We start from the raw sequence: 17,782 nt of genomic DNA, 5'->3' as shown, positions 1-17,782 counted from the left end.
AAGAGCATCTCTGGTGCTGTTCCCTGTGTTTCTAACCCAGGCATGCATGTTGTCGCGACCGGTGCGTGTGGACGGTAATAATATTCCACCAGACCAGTGCTGTGCAGATGTATTGCAACAAACAGAAACACAAATATTGTATCGTTAAACTTTTATGGGCAGTTTTAAGTTACTAGGCTTGGGTGGTAATACAGGAGCCCATCCAGTAATAATTGTAGTTCCCTATAGCCCTAAAACTAGTTCATGTATCCTACAGCAAGACAATTTATAAAATGCACCTCTGGAAAAAAAACAGGTGCTGGAAGTCAACTGTGTGAAGTACTGGGAAAACAAGCATCGGTTTCAAAAGATACAATTAAACTCTGGTAATAAAGTACTTGTAATTACAAAAATAAAATGAGGACAACATCTCTTATGGCCTAAACTGAATGCTTTGAGAGAAAATGATTCACATATTTGTCAGATACCATCAATTCATCTAGCTGCTTGTCACGGGAGGCTGGAGCTTATCCCAGGCAGCATAAGGATTGGGGCGCCTCAAATGGGGCGCCGAACAGAGGACACGCGCACACATACTTATATACTACAGGCAAATTAGAGAATTAAGTAGCATAACTGCTTATCTTTGAACTGCAGGAGAACATGCAAACTTCAGACACAGCAGAAATGTCACTGACGTTTACTGCTAAAACTGGGTGATACACATGGGACCTTCGACTCAAAGTTCAAATTCAACGCCATTCAAACTTGGGTTTCAGCCATGAGAAGGGTGCAGCACGCCTCACTGCAAATGCATGCTTTTAGGGCTCAGGCGTCTTTTCGGCGATTAAAAGTGTCTAAAAAGAGTACCCTGCCGTACAGTAAAAAACCAGCGAAGTTTCACTAGTTGAGTGCCAAGGAAACACAATGTTGTGTAATCCAAGATGATTCCTAGCGCTACCGTTTCCAAGTCCAGATCTCAAGTGTCAACTCGCCTGGCATCTTCGGGTGCAAACTCCTGGCTATCAGCCGTCCCCTAGGCTCAAAGCGATGTCGTCTTCAAAGAGGGCAATGCACAGCATGATGCCCACCCCAGCCACCAGGCCCACATTCTGCAGAAGGAAGCGGGTCAGCGGTGCCACTGGCCCACATTCTCCGTGCAGCATTTCAGGCATCTGCAAAGAAGGTGCTTTTCATAACTGCACACAGTGGCTAGAAGACATCTTCGCAGGTTCAGATTGTTGCCCCCCCCACCCCCACCAGTAAACACTTCTGACCAAATGGGTCTGCCCAAATTGCGTTAGCATGTGCATGCTAAAGTTTCTCTTCCTGTATCCTGAGGGCGGTTTGATAAGGCATCTACAGGCCAGATTCACACCTCAGGGTCCTCATCCCTGCCGCTCTGCACCTACCATGTCAGTGAGGGCCACGTGCAGGAAGATGCCAGCCGTGACTGCTAGGATCCAGGGGGAGAGCTGGGCCAAGTGGTGGCCCAGGACGGTGCCCGCCACCAGGCCCAGGAACCCCAGTGCCGCTGACATCCCACTGAAGAGAAGCAGCCTCCGAATGGGCCAGCCGGCCGCCAGCAGAACCGCAAAGTCTCCTGAGGAGCAGGTGAAAGACCCACCACCGTTCAGACAAACCAAAGAGGTGCTTCAACTGAATAAAATAAGTGAAGTCATTCCACACAGAATGGAATTTGAAATTAAAGTGCAAGCAGACTGAGGATTAGCATGAATGAGGGGGCGTGCATAATAATGCAGCTAAGGTCCCCTGGGCTGCTGTAACTGTAAATGTTATATTATGTAAATGGGTCATTCCATATCAAATCATCCAGTGGGTTCCAGGTCACCCTCTCCGATTCCCATGAAAAGAAAACAATCATAAACTCACGGACAAATCCCAAATATTAGGTCCGTATTAGTGTTGTCAAAAGTATTGAAAGTACCAAAAAGTATGGATTGTATCGTGTATACAATGGTTTCAATACTCATTTTTCATAGTATCGAATCTACAGCCTCCAATTTCCGGTTCACTCTGATCACTGGCCTGGGCTACCAATGCACATTCCTCAGTGCAGTCTCACATACGGCGTGTCAGAGCTTTCACCACTGCGCTTAACCGATAAAGAGCGTAGCTGGGGTGGAGTCTGGGGATACTTTGGCCTTGTGCCAAATGAAGACAGTAAACCACCAGACGTCCGCAAGCCTGTATGCAAGCTGTGCCACTACCAACACTGACAAAGGGGGCAACCACCACAAATATAGGTAAACATTTATAGGGTCAACGTGATGCAGTACAAAGTTTCGAGAGATAGGTATCGTATTTCTGAATTAGTGGAATATTAATCTGTATGAGCCGGTTACAGTTGAAGAGGACATGCGAGTGATGTTTTTCTACGACTTAAAACTTTCTTTGTAGTGTTAAATATTTCCACATTAAGAGAAAGGTCTGCAGCTATTCTTACCTCTGGGTCATGTTGATCAGTGTTGATCCTTCAGATATAAACTTAGTTTGACAGAAAAACTAAATTGTTAGAAGTGTTGGTGCTTTGAAACAGATGAAGATGGCATGTAAAAGTAATGTATATATGTCCTGTTATGCATTGTAATAATACAGTAATAATAATATAAACATCTAATTTTTAATAGTGTGTATTTATGACTAGTGAATATCTCTGAATGTGATTACAATGGCTATTGCTGTACTTAATTTTATTATGCTTTGACAATGCAATGCAGGTTTTTTTTAGATACAGTGACATGTTTACAAAAGGTAAAATTTCTACTGCAAACAATATTGCAATTGAAATAAATTTCGAGTTACATTGTATGCTATGTTGAGTATCAAAAAATGGTATCATGACAAAACTAGTCTCTCTAACAGTACTGAAACTACAGGAAAGAACTGAGTGTTGCACACTATTTTAAGTGACAAGCTGTCAAAGTGGGAGTTGTTTTAATTTTTTGGCCATTTACCGAAACTTGTAGGAGGAACAATACATAATGTATAGCTGACCTAATTATATTTTTAAATTATACAAAGTTAGCCCTATTCACAAAGTTTCAGAGCTGCACATGTCGAAGGAGCTATGAATGTTCAGAATTCGGACCGAAACGTTGGCAAAATCCATAAAGTTAAAAAAAATTTGAAAAGGCTGTAGTTTCAGAACTATTACTTTCAGATTCGCTTATTTTTCAGGAGAATCTGAGAGGGTGACCTGGGAATTTTTTCTCAAACTGTGTGATTTGATATGGAGTGATTCATATGCTGTTTTCACTGAGAGCTTGTGTATGTTACCCCATCAGCGCTCTGTGGGGACTGTAAAACTGACAGAGACTCCAGCTGTAAACATCAGCCTGGATTCTCAGTGCCTGCCTCAGTGAGGCAGCTCGTGGCACAACACGGCCACAGAGAAACGCTCGAGGATGAGTTACCCAGCTCGTGAGGCAGCTCGTGGCAGAACACGGCCACAGAGAAACGCTCGAGGATGAGTTACCCAGCTCGTGAGGCAGCTCGTGGCAGAACACGGCCACAGTGGTGCTGAGGCCCCCAGCCAGACTCCGTGTGAAAGCCGCTCCTGGTAAGAGGACAGCATCACAATGGTTTTTACCCCATAATCTTCACAACGTGATACGTTGTGCTCAGAAAACTTGGGAAAAGGGAGCATTATTCTGACTGGAAAAATAAAAATACTATTTATTGAAGAGGCACATAGTCCTGGAGGTTCTCCACCTAACTTCTCACTAATAAACTAACCTACCTGACTCAATGAGTAGCTAAAGTGGTTAACACAATGTACAACCTACACCTGCACAAGCAGGACTGAGCACCACAGACCTGCAGTCTGTACTGGACAAGGAACTGGATCAAACAGCCCTGATTTTACAAGTATCAAAAATTCATTCAGAAGTGAAGTGAAAAATAAATACATGTCGGAATCTCATTCCACCCACCAATAGCTAGTCCATCGGTAAAGTTGTGAATCCCATCCCCTGTGACCACCATCCACACCAGACTGGCCATCCCAGAATGCCTCGGGGCTGGGTGTTCGTGTCTGTTTTCAAAGTCAGCCTCATTTGAGCTTTCAGGGGGCCGGGATTCTTCCACGGAGCTCTTACCTGTCAGAGACGGATGAAAGGGACCAATAGAGAGTGCCGTGAGAAACGGCCTCCTCCAGAGGAGGAAACGGCCGCATAGGAGGCCAGGGCATGGGAGCCGCTCACTGCGCCGCTCACTGCAGCCAGGTCCTAATTCCCCAATTTAGAGGCTCACCCTGCAGTGGGACCAGCTCTCGTGCCCCTGTCACATTTTGGGCTGAACTATGCGGTTCCTTGTTTTCTTTCTAATTTGGGGAAAAAAAAGTAAAAAAAAAACAGAAGAAAAAGTTAATTTGCCGTTTAAATTACTACTGGTTCCTGCTTTAAAAGAAAATGAACAATTTATTCAATAATCAACATTAAAGGGAAAACAAGTAATGCTCTGACATATGCTGCCTCATTATCGACCATTGGCACTAGATTTCTGAATATTTATTCTATAGGAAAAAATTCACCCCATTCAAGCAATTTTTTAAGTGTGTAAAAAAGGGGGAAAAAAAAACTCTTTCATTTCTCCCACACGCAGTTCCCCATTTTACCTTATGGTGGCGGTGTAGCTCCATAATGCTCTCAACCAGGAAGAGCAGATAGAGCCCGGCCAACACGCACAGGCCCTTCAGTATTGAGTTCTGCATCCCGGAGTCAGAGTGAGACCCGGAGTTTGCCTGCACAGCAGAATGTCATGTTGCTGACAACAGAGCTTGTTTTTTAGGTGTTTTACTCTAAGATAAATGCAACCATTAAGTCAATGAACAACAACAATTCTAGGCAAATGTTACATTTTTTGTCACTAATAAATTCCAACCTGTAAACACTAATAAGGATAACTGAGTATCAGGGATGAAACGGTTCCACTGTAAACGGCAGTAGAATTCCCAACAGGTAGTATCGCCATTTGAAAATTTAATTATCATTAAGATCGTAATTGATTACCACACTTTGAAGAACTCACTGTAAATACCGCCCAACATCAGCCAGACGCAGGTGTGCAGATGGATGTTTTGCCTCAGTGAAAACATGGTGGAAGGCAGTGACAGCATTCCAGAATTTTTTATGTTAAATGTACATTTCATATGGTTTTCATATGTTTACATAAGGTATTACCTATGTTATTTTAATGCTTATGCAAATGAAAAATGCATAGTGCTGCTAATTTTATTTGTGGTTTACAATATAAAGCTTCAGTTATATTTCAGTTTGTGAATCAGTCCCTTTTGAACATCTGCAGCACATTTTAATAACGGCATGATTATAGTGATAACCATAATAATTTTGTTCACTATAATCATGATATTACATTTTCATTCCGTTTCATCTCTACTCTGCATGTGGTGGGAGGGTGTCAGAGGTCATTAGCAGATGACATCTGCCTGAGCCTGCCAATGTACCACTGCAGCATGACCTGAGGCTACTTACATGAGGAAGAAGGTGCAGCAGGGCATCCCCACACAGTGTGCCCACAGCCAAGGCCACCATCGGGCAAAGGAGGCTTTGGAGGAGGCCTGGGGTCAGCAGGGTCACCGTCCCCAGGGCCAGCAGGGACGGCAGACTAATCAGAGTTAGAGCCAGAGAGCCCCACCCCAGAGCTGAGGGAGAACCACAAGAGCAGAGAGATCAAGACCAGAATAATGAGTCTAGAAATCTATTAAGACAGAGGGGATCGATCATGTTTGTCCATGTGTATCTACCTATAAGGAAATGCATGCCACTCTGATCTTCTACAACATCCTCCTCTGTGTGCTGTAGACAGACCCCGCTGTCAATTTGGTACAGGAGAGCGGGGCACAGGAATGTAAAATGCGACGGGGTGATATGCGAGGCTTGTCCGAGGCCAAAATTCCACAGCAGCTGAGTGACATTCAAGCACTGAAACAACAAAGGCAGAGGAAGATGATAAGGTACAAGTGAATGCAAACATGCCGAAATTAATACAAGAGAAAACTCCTCACTAGCCGTGAGATTTTTTTGCTACCTCTGGGGTTTTAAAATTCAGGAAAAAATGTGTGGTGTTCTGAATAACATGTAAATAAAGACGAAATCACTTTGCTAACAAAAATATGCAATAAATAATGGGAATTTCCCACAAGAAACATGGTTGAAGTAAAAGTGGAGCAATCACATCATTTTAGAAAGGCCAGGTTTTTTAGGTTAAAGGTTAACTTGTAATTGTGATTTGGCAAAGGTATCAGTTATGGACTTTGTACATTTGGCATGCTGAAGACTCCCCAGTCTCCCATAGATACGCACATTTCCGTGAAGATGGTTTTTCGTGGGGTGATCTGGGGCAAAGTATGGGGTTTCAGACTGTGATCGTCCAGGGCTGGGAAGGACGACAGAGGACGGCCTAAAATGATCCTTCCTTTCATTTCCACTGTCCAAATGTTTTCCGCCAGTCAGGACATCGGAAGCAGCTCTGCCCTCCTCCTCCCACACAATCCCATCTGGGAAGCTACTTTCCGAGGACAGCAAAGTGATCAGCAGATGTGTTAGAATGGAAATCATTGCTTCAGGGCCGTTTAATTTAATTAACAACTAATACCACACACTGCTTCATCTGTATTAATGTAAATAAGGTCACACAATTTTGCTCAATAGTTCCAACAGCAGTTTTGATTCAAAGTGTCCCTGAACACTAACATATCTTCCTGGGATACATAATATCAATTAAGTGCCACATGAATGACTTTCTTCCCTGTTCAGAAAGATCTAGAACCAAGACACTATTTTGATCAAAACAGCTGAAGGAGTCCTTACATCATGAAAAAAATCTAATAATTAATTAATCCAAGAATACAGTGCACTATGCTGGCTCTTGTGCCAGAAGCCTAGTGTATCATCACCATGCGTCAGTTCTGTTCTGCTCATCATCATGACTGCATGTGAACTTGTGTTATAATGCAGTTGTCTGTAACGTTCCTCAGCTAATTCATGTTCTTGGCAAATGACCTGTTTTATAAACCACCTATATGTTATCTTGTGGTTATGAAAGACAAACTTCATTTAACAATCCAGGAAACTTTTTTTTTCCCCTCTAAATATCAATATCTTACTTGAGCAAAGTGCAGTATGCCTAGATATGCTCCAGTATGATTATGAGCCATTTTCAAATTCACCAGTTTGAAATACTGTTCCATTAAAATCGATGCTCCAGAACAGTATTTCCCAGACCGATCCTCAGGGGCCCCTAGACAGAACAGGTATTTTCTCCCTCTGATGTTTACAGCTGGAGTCTCTGTCAGTTTTACAGTCCCCACAGAGCGCTGATGGGGTAACATACACAAGCTCTCAGTGAAAACAGCATATGAATCACTCCATATCAAATCACACAGTTTGAGAGCAAAAACGTGGACTGTCTAGGGATCCCCGAGGACCGGGTTTGGAAACACCGATCTGGACAATTAAAAGGAGATTCTATTGGAAGTTTCTGGTTCTTACGATGGCCAGTTGCCCCTCTCACCTGTCCCTGTGCGATACTCTGCTGGAAGAGGCAGGTGGATGATGGAGGGAGTGGGCATACGAGGCGGCTGGGGGGGCATCCTTCACACCCTGATGCCTTATTTCCAGCACACTGACCTCCCCCAGGCCTAGGCTGCCCAGCAGCTTCTGGAGGCCCCTGTAGGAGAGGGTGCCGTTCTCGCCATACTGCAGGAACAGTCTCTGTAGGTAGTAGCCCTGGCCAGATAAGAGTGCAGCCAAAAGAAGGATGCTTGATGAAAGCGGACTAATATTCACCCACTTAACATTGCATTTTGATTATAGTAAAAAACTTACATTGAAAAAAGATACAGATGCTCCCCAGGTTATGATGGTCAATGTTACAATATTTCAGCTTTACGATGGGTAAATGTTTTTCATTTTCAGTACATTATTCAATAAATTAGATATTTAACATTTTATTATAAAATAGCCTTTGTGTTAATGATCTCACCCAACTGTAATCTAATGTAAGTGTTCTAAGCATGTTTACGGTAGCTAGGTTAGGCTGTGATGTTTGTTAGCTTAGGTGTACTGTATTAAAATGCATTTTCGCCTTACAATAGGTTTATCAGAATGTAACCGGATCGTAAGCCAGGGAGCGTCTGTATTTAAAGTGTAACTGCTTTGCATTTTGGGGTGCTTATGTGTTCTATATTATCCTGACTATTGTCCTGGAAAGCGTGGTAATGTTAGTAATGATCACAGAATACAAACCCAAACAACATTGTGTACCCTTAGGCAGATCTATTCTTCATGATAATATAATTCAGTTGGAAACAGCTAAGGAGGAACCTGTCTGCCAAACTCATGTTCATCCAACTCTCTAGCTGGCCACTATCCATACCTGCTCTTCAAAAGCTTCATCGAGGTATCCTGTTCCAGAGGCTTCTTCTTTGGTGTCATTAGAAACATAATCATATTCACGGCCGTGGTGTTTTTCTGTTGAAAGCACAGGCCCGCTCCATTCCATGTTCGAGGTAGAATTCACTTTGAAGCAGAAGATTTGTGTGTGTGGAACAACAGCCAGCCAGACACACATCCAGCATCTCAGCAAGAGCAACATTCTCCTTGGAAGAAATTACTATAAATTAAAGTCTTCTACACAAAAGCATAAACTTTTCAGAAAGCAGGTTGTGCACCACACTCTAAGAAAAACGGATAAAAACCTGTACCTTTGCTTGTCACTGGGGCTGTACCCTCAAGGGTCTGCCAATTTTACCCTTAGCTGTAGGTAATATACCATTTAAAGTATAGAAATGGAACACTGATGGTACATTAATGCTGTTTGTACCTTTGAGAAGTTCCTCAGAGTACAGCCTCAGTGACAAGCAAATTTAGGTACAAATTTTTACCCTTTTTTCTGAGAATGCAGGCTGCAGTATTACGACTCAGAGAATGCACTGGCTAAGGTGATTTGATGATGATGATGATGAATTTCCAAAAATAAGAACACATTGATCGGTATTATATTTAGTAGTATCGTATTTCGATACAATACAAACTTGAGAAAACGCACCTAAACATTGCTGCTTAAAATATAACTAGTTGACCCCTTACATTCACATGTAAGCTTTATGAAACGCGACACATTTTGATGTAGTTAACCTAACAAGCCTAATAATATTTTCAGTACCACAAAGTAGTTTACAATAACCATAACACTAAACGTCGCATAGAAAAATACACGTGTTCCACTAAATTGAAAGAAACAAGACAGACCAAGGAGATTTATGGAATACCATAAATATAACCTAAGCAGTACCTGATACCGAATACAGATTGTGCGGTAATTCCTCTTTGCACATTGCCGCAGAATTCAAGGACTCTGTTGTAACCTAGTTTAATTTAACCTGGTAATATTTTGCTACAAACACATGGATATGGCGGAACACCAGATTTCACTTAATTACATACAGAAATCAGGCACCACGTTTAATTTAATTTAATTCATTTCATGCATCTTTTGTCACTACGTCTGACACCCTTTAACTGGTTGCAGTTGCTTAAATGTGACAAAAGTGTACTACATCTTACCCGATGAGTAGATTTTTTTTCCGAGCTGTAAAAAGATTAATGGGTCGTACAGGTATGCTTTTAGACCTCCGTCTGTACGCGTGAGTAAAACCTGCTCCTATAGTTTAGTTAATATTTACACCGATCACTGGGCTAGCAAACATTTCCTCGCTGTTCCTTAAAACATTCAGTACCTTCCTGCCGAATAATTACCGCTGGGCTGCCTTCGCTGAAGTAATCAATTGGTATCACTCTTGCTTTGTATTTGTTGAGAAATTTTAAGTTCGACTGTTTAAACTGCTAGTAGCCTATATGCAAATAGATAAAACCTAAGACTGATGGGTCAGAATAATTTTACGCACAACAATCTAAAATAAAACTGAAAATCATACAGAAGTATAAAATAAATATTTCTAAAAATGCTGTAAAAATAAAGTAACATCGTATTTGGATTTAATGATGCGACGTTACATGCCTTTTTAAAGAATAACCTACTTCCGTAACTCCATGTTTGCCTGCAAGGCAGGTAAGTGTTTAGTAGCAGACTGGACTTAAGGCAAAGATAGGAGACGTAAGTGCTGGATATACATCCTGCGTGTTTTTTTGCAAAGATATGATATGGATAGCTATCCTGAAATTAAGCCTTTACATTTAACAGAATTATGCTCGTGAACTTAGTTCTGACATGGATAATTTAGTGTTTTTATTCCATATATAAATATGTGAATATCATGATAAAAAAAAATGAAATAATGACCCTTAGTTCATGTTTGTTTCTGCAACCTGGACCATCACTTCTACCAAGAGGGAGAAGTAACTACACACTTCAACAGTTTACTCAAGAGGTGTGTTGTGGTGCAAAACAGGTTATTGTGTGTCTCTCTGCTTCTGCAATCCTACAGCAGACGTTTGGAGTTTGGATCTTGTCTCCTTTGACTGTGGCTATGTACCTCACCCCTTGATTGGTAGTTCTTTTACTGGGCCTTTGGTCTGCAGTGCTCACCCCTTCCCTTTTGTAGTTTTTCCAACAATAAAGGGAAAAAAGCAGCACAGGAAAAAGTCAAAAGGTCACATGGCACTTTGGCCTCTCTGTGTCATCATATCTATGCTGATAACTTGCATTTCCATCATGTGACTGACACAAAGACCAGTGCCCAAGTGTAAAACTGATTACTGCTAAAGAGTAGCGTTTGCCTAAATCTTTCCCCCTCCGAATGGAGAGGTCCTGCTAGTTCTTTTACTTTGGAAAAGACCATAAAAGTCAGTAGACATGATAGCTCAAGAGCTGCTAATCTCTTTAAATCAGTGGTATTCAAACTTTTTTTACAGGGTCCCCCTACCATCAAATAATACGTACAGGCAAATAATGTGTTCACATTATTTTTAATATGCCTGAAGGTTGCAATTTCAAAATAAATGCAACACCAGCTCAACCCACCCCCCCTTTATCCCTCATCTACCCCACCAGAGGGCAATGCTCCAAAGTTTTAATAACTTTACTCTAAATCATCTTATTCTGTGAACCCACACAGCGTTTGAATCATGTCGAAATCATTAAAAACCCGCTCCTAAGACCATAAATTATTAGGTATGCCTTCAGTTATAATATATGCCTCAATGAAAATATTTTATAATATTCAGAATGGTTTGGTGGCCTGATGTTGCATTAGGTAAGACTAAGGATTTGTCAGCTGGGATACTAATGAGATTGTTTTTCAGAATCTCTTTCTTATTTGCAAAACTGGGAAGAACAGCACAAGAGTAGCCATACTCAATCTTCTCCTTCATCCAGACCAATTTGAATGCATTATGCAGTTAGTCTTGTGGTACATTAACTGCTAGGGTTTTAATATTGCTGCTATTATTCTTATGTGAAAAATATAACCCTTCACTCCACTGTAGAAAAAAAAAATCACTTGAATAAAGGGAATTTCTGTTTAATTATTTAATATATTATTAAAAGAAATCGAAGATTACAGAATCTGAAATCTCGTGCCACTTTGTCACTGCCGCCTAGAATCGATTCGCACCTGAGCTGTACCGCAAACTGACGTTTTTCCATTGTAAAGAATGCCAGCTGAACCCTTGCTGACATGGCCCTGCTTACTAGCAGGACCGAAAGCGAGACCAAACCAAACTGGCTGTGTCCCTACCATCTGATTGGTTAAAATGCAGGTAGATACTGGTCATCTGTGTCGTTATGTATGGATTATCTAAAGGAAAAAAGGGTATGTTCTATATATTATTGATTATTAGTAGTATGTCTCAGTGTGCTGTATTGGGGATAGCTTGTGGCTCAGCGGGATAAGGCTTTGTGCCTGTGATCTGTAGGTTGCTGGTTCCTGGCTTTGCCATGTCTGTGGGTTCTGGAGTAAGGCCCATAACCCCCAGCTTCCTGGGTGCCATAACAGGTGGCCGCCCTTCGCGGGCAGCTTTCTCTTTCCTGCACAGAGCAAGTCGGGGTGGGGGCATAAAGAGATTTCCCCCATGGGGACCAATAAAGTATCAGTTATTGTCTGATGCATTTGCAGCAACTCGGACCATGAAATTTTTCAACAACCTATTTAATGGAATGGATTCGTAATGCAAATTTACACAAGCGAAGCTAATTCTATTAGCATTTGATGCTAACATGAGACGAGGATTCTCATAGACTTGCTAGCTGGAATTAGCACATAGTAAATCATGATGTACACAGTGTGAACCATAAATAAGCATCTCTTCGGTTTTACATAACTGTCGCTCTCCAAATCTGGCAACACTTTTACCAAGCCGTATGTGAGGCTCTGGAGGAGCTAATGCCCTAAGGCCAGTAGATTATGAAATACCTCTATGAAAGTTATAACGTAACACTTGCACTTTACACATATACCACACACTATATTTAAGTAATGCTGCGCATCTTTTTTTCCTTTCCTTTTCAGTATCATTTTCTGTTCCTTATTGTATTCCCTGGATGGGGAATACATATGGTTTTGCGCCACTAATAACCATTACTTGTTAGAGTGATAACTCAGAATGTACTTGATGGATCTGTTTCATATTCTGCAGATTGTCTGGGTGATGGAACTGATTGAATTTTGAGACAGAAAGCATCAAAACAGAAGCAGCACAGCATAGTGATAGCAAACAAAAAGGCAGTTTTTACACGTGATATTGTTAAATGGGATAACTCAAAAAGTATTTGGCAGATCATTTTCAAACTTCGCGGACATGTTGTAAGCGTGAAGAACTCAAATTTTTAATTTTTTTAAGACAAATCACTCTGAAATTGAGGCAGCGCCACTTAGTGGTAGTAAAGGGAAGTGACTTTAAACAACATTTGACTTTGTCAGTGTGATAAGTCAAAATGTATTTGATGGATCTTATTACTATTTGACAAAACATTATATGAATGGAGATCTACACATGGTCTTATTTTGATACAAATGGCCCCATAACATAAGTAGCATCACTATGTGGCAGCAAAGAAAGGAAAGGGAGGTTATAGAACACAAGACACTTGGTCTTGTAAATGCATTAACCATTAACTATATCACACGAAAATTAAAGCAGTACTACAAATAGATATTAAAGAGAAGGGCAGCTTCAGACTCCTGGTCTTGTTAGCATGATGGGCGTGGGAGGAGTAGGGATTACATGGAGGGAGGGGTAGTGGGAAGGTCCAGGGAATACACTGTTGTTGTGCCGACAGACATCTAGTTTATTATGCATTTATTATATTGTTGTTTTTTATCATTCATTTTTTGATATTACTGTTTTTATTAGGGCAGAATTGATTACCTTTCATTTCTTTGCAGATTGACTGTATACCTATATGTGAATAAAAAAATCATTGAATCCTGGAATCTTCTTGGGGTGGCATAGACCGTCACTGCATAGCTTCACTGCATTTTCTTCCCCTATTGCACAGGTTTCCACTAGGAATTCCATTTTCCTGCCTCAGTCCAAAGTGCAGTTAGGTCAATTGTCTATAGTGTAAATGACCTATTATGTGTGCCCTTTATGACGACCTGTTCTGGGTAATCCCCTGTCATTTCCTCTATGCTGCCTGGAATAGGCTCCGGCTCAGTGGTTTGAAGATAGATGAATAAATAACTTTTAAAGCATAATGACCTCTTCCATGGGTTGGCACCGTATCCTGGGCTATTCCCTGCCTTGCGCCTGTAGCTTCCGGGATAGGCTCTGAACCCCCACAACTCTGCACAAGACAAGTGAAATGGATGATAACCTCATGGAGCTATACATTTAGCTCATTCTGTAAACAAAAATATTATTTTACATCTAAACAAAGAAAGTGTAAATTTGTGTGAGTGTATACACACACATATATATATATGTCCAGCTGACCCTTCTGTCTCCTCCCTGATGTGGCCCGGATCAGCCACGCCTGTTACTCGTTGCTCATCAGTCTTTCTGTTAAAATGCCTGTTTGTCTCGTCAGCCTCAGTTTGATTATTGATGTCTACCTTCCCGTTGACTGTGTCCATCCCAGTGCTTCTCTTCCCATTTGTAGTCTTGGTTTGTTTCCCTGCTCCTGTTTGATTTTCATCCCTTTTCAGTTCTCATTATGCCTGCCCTCAAGTCCTTCACTTGCGCATCGTGACAATGACCAGATTCCTCCAGAACTTCCAGTGGCTTACCCCTCCGCCGCAGTTATCAAGTGGCTCTGAATCCCGCAGACCACATGCCCTGCATCCCTAGCATCCTTGCGGAGGACCCTCACTCTACCAACGAGCGTTATGGACCCTGAAGCACATCTGCTTGCTGCCTCTCCGCAGCGTGAAACTCCTGCTCACCTCCAGGTGCCCCAGTTGTGTCCTACCCACCCAGTGGTTCCTTGGCTCTGTTTGTGCCTGTGGCATAAGACAGAGACACAGGAGACGGGCTAACTGAATCAGGTGGTGACACAAGGCCAGAACCGGCCACCCAGGCTCCCATCCACCTGACGTTGCCTTTCCGGTTCGCTCTCCGGGGACAGAATCAGCAGCACACTCCTCCTCCAGCCCCAGGACGAATCAGACAAAATGCATTTATAAATCAGAATTCAAACAATTAGGTGAGATTGATCTGTTGTGAGTTTGTAATGTAACCAATCAGATGTTATGTTATAATAATGGTTTATTAAATAATAATGGTTGCTGTTATCATTTAAATTGTCATTTAAACAATCAATTAAATAGCAATTAAAATCATTGCTTAAATAATCATATAAATGACATATCAATAGGCATTTAAATGACACTTTAAATTACAATTAATCATACAATTAAGTCGTCTTTTGTTTTCGTTGCATCACATGGCAATGTCTGCTAACAAAATTGGAAGGTGTTTCAATACCAGCCCCTCAAAGGTCTTCGTGATATATGAAGTGAAAGAAACTGGTCTTGTTTTGCACTATATGTTTATTTGTGTGCAGTTTATGTGCCTTGCTGCTGTACGCATAACAATTTCACCCTGGATTGAATGAAGTAATATTTGTACTGCATGCTGGGTGAACGAGGTGGTCTACAAGTGTATTGTAATTAGAATAAAAATCAAATGGAAAAACTGAAGCTAGAAATCCAAGCAAGGTACAACATATTGTAAATTTACTTTGTGTGCCAATAGAATGTTAATTTACTTTAACACACACTACGATGATCGCGCCTGCTCCCGTCCACAAAGCATATTCCCTCCAAGTCAGCTTCCTCGCATTCCTAATTCAGTCTGAGCCAATGACACTCACCAATAGAAGCAACAGATAAAACACTTTCATTGTGATTGGCGTAATTACTCTGTCAATCATATGTTCTCAAACCCGACTGGTGAAACCAACTGTCAATCATTTGCTGTGGGCAGCGCAGCAACTTCGTATTTGTCGTGGCGTAGATCGCAAGGCGGAGGATGGGTTTTAACGTGTGACAGGAACTGGAAGGCGTACAGGCGACCACCTAGCTGGCTCCCTCGGTTAGGGGAATTGGCTAGTTTCAGCTGAGACAGCAAGCTGCGTGTGGAGGTTACTCGTAAATTCAGGTATATACTAACTCAGGTTTACATTCCGTTGATGTGAAAATGTTTTTCTGTGTGAAGAATGAGCTGCTGTTGGATATCGCACGTAGATAGCTAGCCGCCTGTGGTGTGCTGCTGTGTGGTAAGAGTACAGTAGGGTAGCTTGCTGGGGTGGGTTAGCAGACATTTGGAGACTCTCTGGACGTTCGACAGGAGTTGGGCCGTTGTTTTCGTTTGGTAGTGATTTGTCAAAAATTAAATACAGTCTCATTTGCAGTCCAGTGGCTGTTTTGGTAGCAGCCTCTTTAGCTTCCGAGCGGCAGTATTTAGCTAGTAATAGAGAGAGCGTCCATAGCTTCCAGTTAGCATAGTTAGCACAACTGTCCACCAGCGTTTTATCCACATATTCGCCAATAAATATATCATAGCGTGACAGAGTCATATGTCTGTACCTACGTAAAGAACACTCTGAATTAAGTTATCTAGTGTATTAAGTCTAATGTCTAGTGTGTTTTAGGTCCAGTTGCTAAGAAGCTAACAGGCGTAGTTATAAAGTCAGGCGACGCTATACAATAACGAGCCGGCTAGGCTATGAGTGATCATTACAGGTATTACCTGTGTGGTTCGAATTTACAAAATTCTCAGTTTAAAAATGGTAGCTTGGCTTTCTAGAAAAGACTGGAGAATACAATTTCTCTTAAACTGTTTTGTGCTGAATGAGGGGAATTGGTCATGGTTTTTTTTTTTTGGCTGTAACAATTAGCAGACATGCCCTTTGGATTGCGAAGGGAAAGAAACTTGAACTCAAGTTCAACCCCCAAGTTCAGCATAATTTTGGGACATTATTAACTGCATATGTTTTGATAGGTAGTATGTGTACATTGATTCCTATTTGTTGAATATTTGTAGCCAGTAAGTTCAAGTGTCTGTCAGCCAACTCCTTCAAGGGCTTATGCATGCCAAAAGAAACCTTATCTTTATTCTGGGTAACAACATGATTCTTTGGAAAAGACAAACATTTCTTAGCTCAGAACACATTCCAGAAATGAAGTCTTGGGTTGGAGGGCCTACATTGAAATGATAAACACGGTGCTTTTTTTTTGTATTACTGCTTTTAGTGGCAGAGTGGGAAAACTGCTTTAACCCTGTAGTTGCTTAAGTGTGTCTTTCTGCATTGCATCCCAAAGTTTGGTCACTCAGACTGATTGGTCTGACCAAGGTCACTCAGACAGGAAATATCACAAACTGCAGTTATTTGTTGAATATGTCATGTTTTAGGTGGCGTCACAGTTGGCACTGTTGCCTTATGTCTTTAGGACCCAAGTCCATGGCTCCATATGTGTGAAGTCTGCATGTTCTCCTCTTGTCATCATGGGGTTTCCTCCAGGTGTTCCAGTTTTCCCCCACAGTTCAAAAACATGCCAAGGTGTGACTGTGAGTGAATGGTGGGCGTGTTCGTGTGCCCTGCGATGGGTTGGCCCAGTGTAAGAAATTTGAAAAATATTTTGGGGACAACTATTGCCCTCACTGTCTTAAAAAATGGAGCATTTACAAAGACTTGGGGGTACTATTGAAATTAGTAATTCACGCATAAAGTTTGTGTTTAATATGAAATGTGCCCAGATTAAAATGCAAACTACCTTATGCTAACATGAGTAAATGAAAAGCATCCTACAGCTGTTCCAAAGAGAAGTGTGTAATCATCTGTATGTGTGAGAGAAAGCAGGGGACAGTTCTAACTATTTATGCTTTTATTTGGCTCTTGAAAGCCTTATTATATGTATAATGCATTAGTTTATAGATCAAGTGAAAATTTCATCACTTTCGTCGTCTTTCAAATGAACTAGTTTACAGTCTTTTTTTAAACATCCCCTTTATAAACTGTTGAAGGTCCATTTAAAATATTTGGAAAAATAAAAGGCAGTGTTTAACAACTGTAAATGTAAACCGATCCCTTCAACAAAATAAAACAAATATTGCATATTGTGATATTTAACCTATGAGCTGTTCTGCAATGACTTAAAATTAAAGGAAGCAAGTAACAATTTTTCGTTGCCTCCATCAGCTACCCCGAGAAACAAGTGAATGGGGGTGAGTTTCCCAAAGCCGCCTTAATGCTACATCGTTTGTAACTTCTGTCTTTTAACGTAGAACTTACGAACGATGTAGCATTAAGAAGACTTTGGGAAACTCACCCCGGTTTGATTTTTTAGCTGCAAATT

The 17,782-nt window shown here is 41.3% G+C and overlaps 2 protein-coding genes across 10 annotated transcripts in view; one reads left to right on the top strand and one right to left on the bottom strand.

Moving 5' to 3' along the window:
* Positions 1-664: 664 nt before the first annotated feature.
* On the bottom strand, positions 665-10,049 carry slc39a5 (solute carrier family 39 member 5). 8 transcript variants are annotated; one of them, XM_072713803.1, is made up of 12 exons: positions 9,591-10,048; positions 8,401-8,623; positions 7,537-7,751; positions 6,327-6,399; positions 5,768-5,945; positions 5,496-5,665; positions 4,619-4,744; positions 4,255-4,324; positions 3,936-4,100; positions 3,479-3,559; positions 1,392-1,582; positions 665-1,154 (listed from the first exon to the last, which is right to left on the bottom strand). In XM_072713803.1, exons 2-12 carry the CDS (start codon positions 8,617-8,619, stop codon positions 1,005-1,007), a joined length of 1,638 nt encoding a protein of 545 aa, XP_072569904.1. In that variant the 5' UTR covers positions 8,620-8,623; positions 9,591-10,048; the 3' UTR covers positions 665-1,004. The 8 variants fall into 8 exon arrangements, with proteins under 8 accessions (XP_072569904.1, XP_023660852.1, XP_023660853.1 ...); XM_023805084.2 differs by having other exon boundaries at positions 6,327-6,531; positions 9,591-10,047; XM_023805085.2 differs by having other exon boundaries at positions 6,327-6,531; positions 9,764-10,047.
* A 5,385-nt stretch (positions 10,050-15,434) lies between these two features.
* Positions 15,435-17,782, top strand: part of rnf41 (ring finger protein 41) — a 28,815-nt gene continuing 26,467 nt past the window's right edge. For both annotated transcript variants that reach the window (XM_023805063.2, XM_023805062.2), the window contains exon 1: positions 15,435-15,584. The gene's annotated coding sequence lies outside the window, so the exon portion shown is untranslated. The remainder of the gene's footprint in view (positions 15,585-17,782) is intronic.

Source organism: Paramormyrops kingsleyae, chromosome 6 (genome assembly GCF_048594095.1).
Source record: "Paramormyrops kingsleyae isolate MSU_618 chromosome 6, PKINGS_0.4, whole genome shotgun sequence".
Lineage (NCBI taxonomy): Eukaryota > Metazoa > Chordata > Actinopteri > Osteoglossiformes > Mormyridae > Paramormyrops > Paramormyrops kingsleyae.
This window is presented reverse-complemented; position numbering and strand designations above follow the sequence as displayed.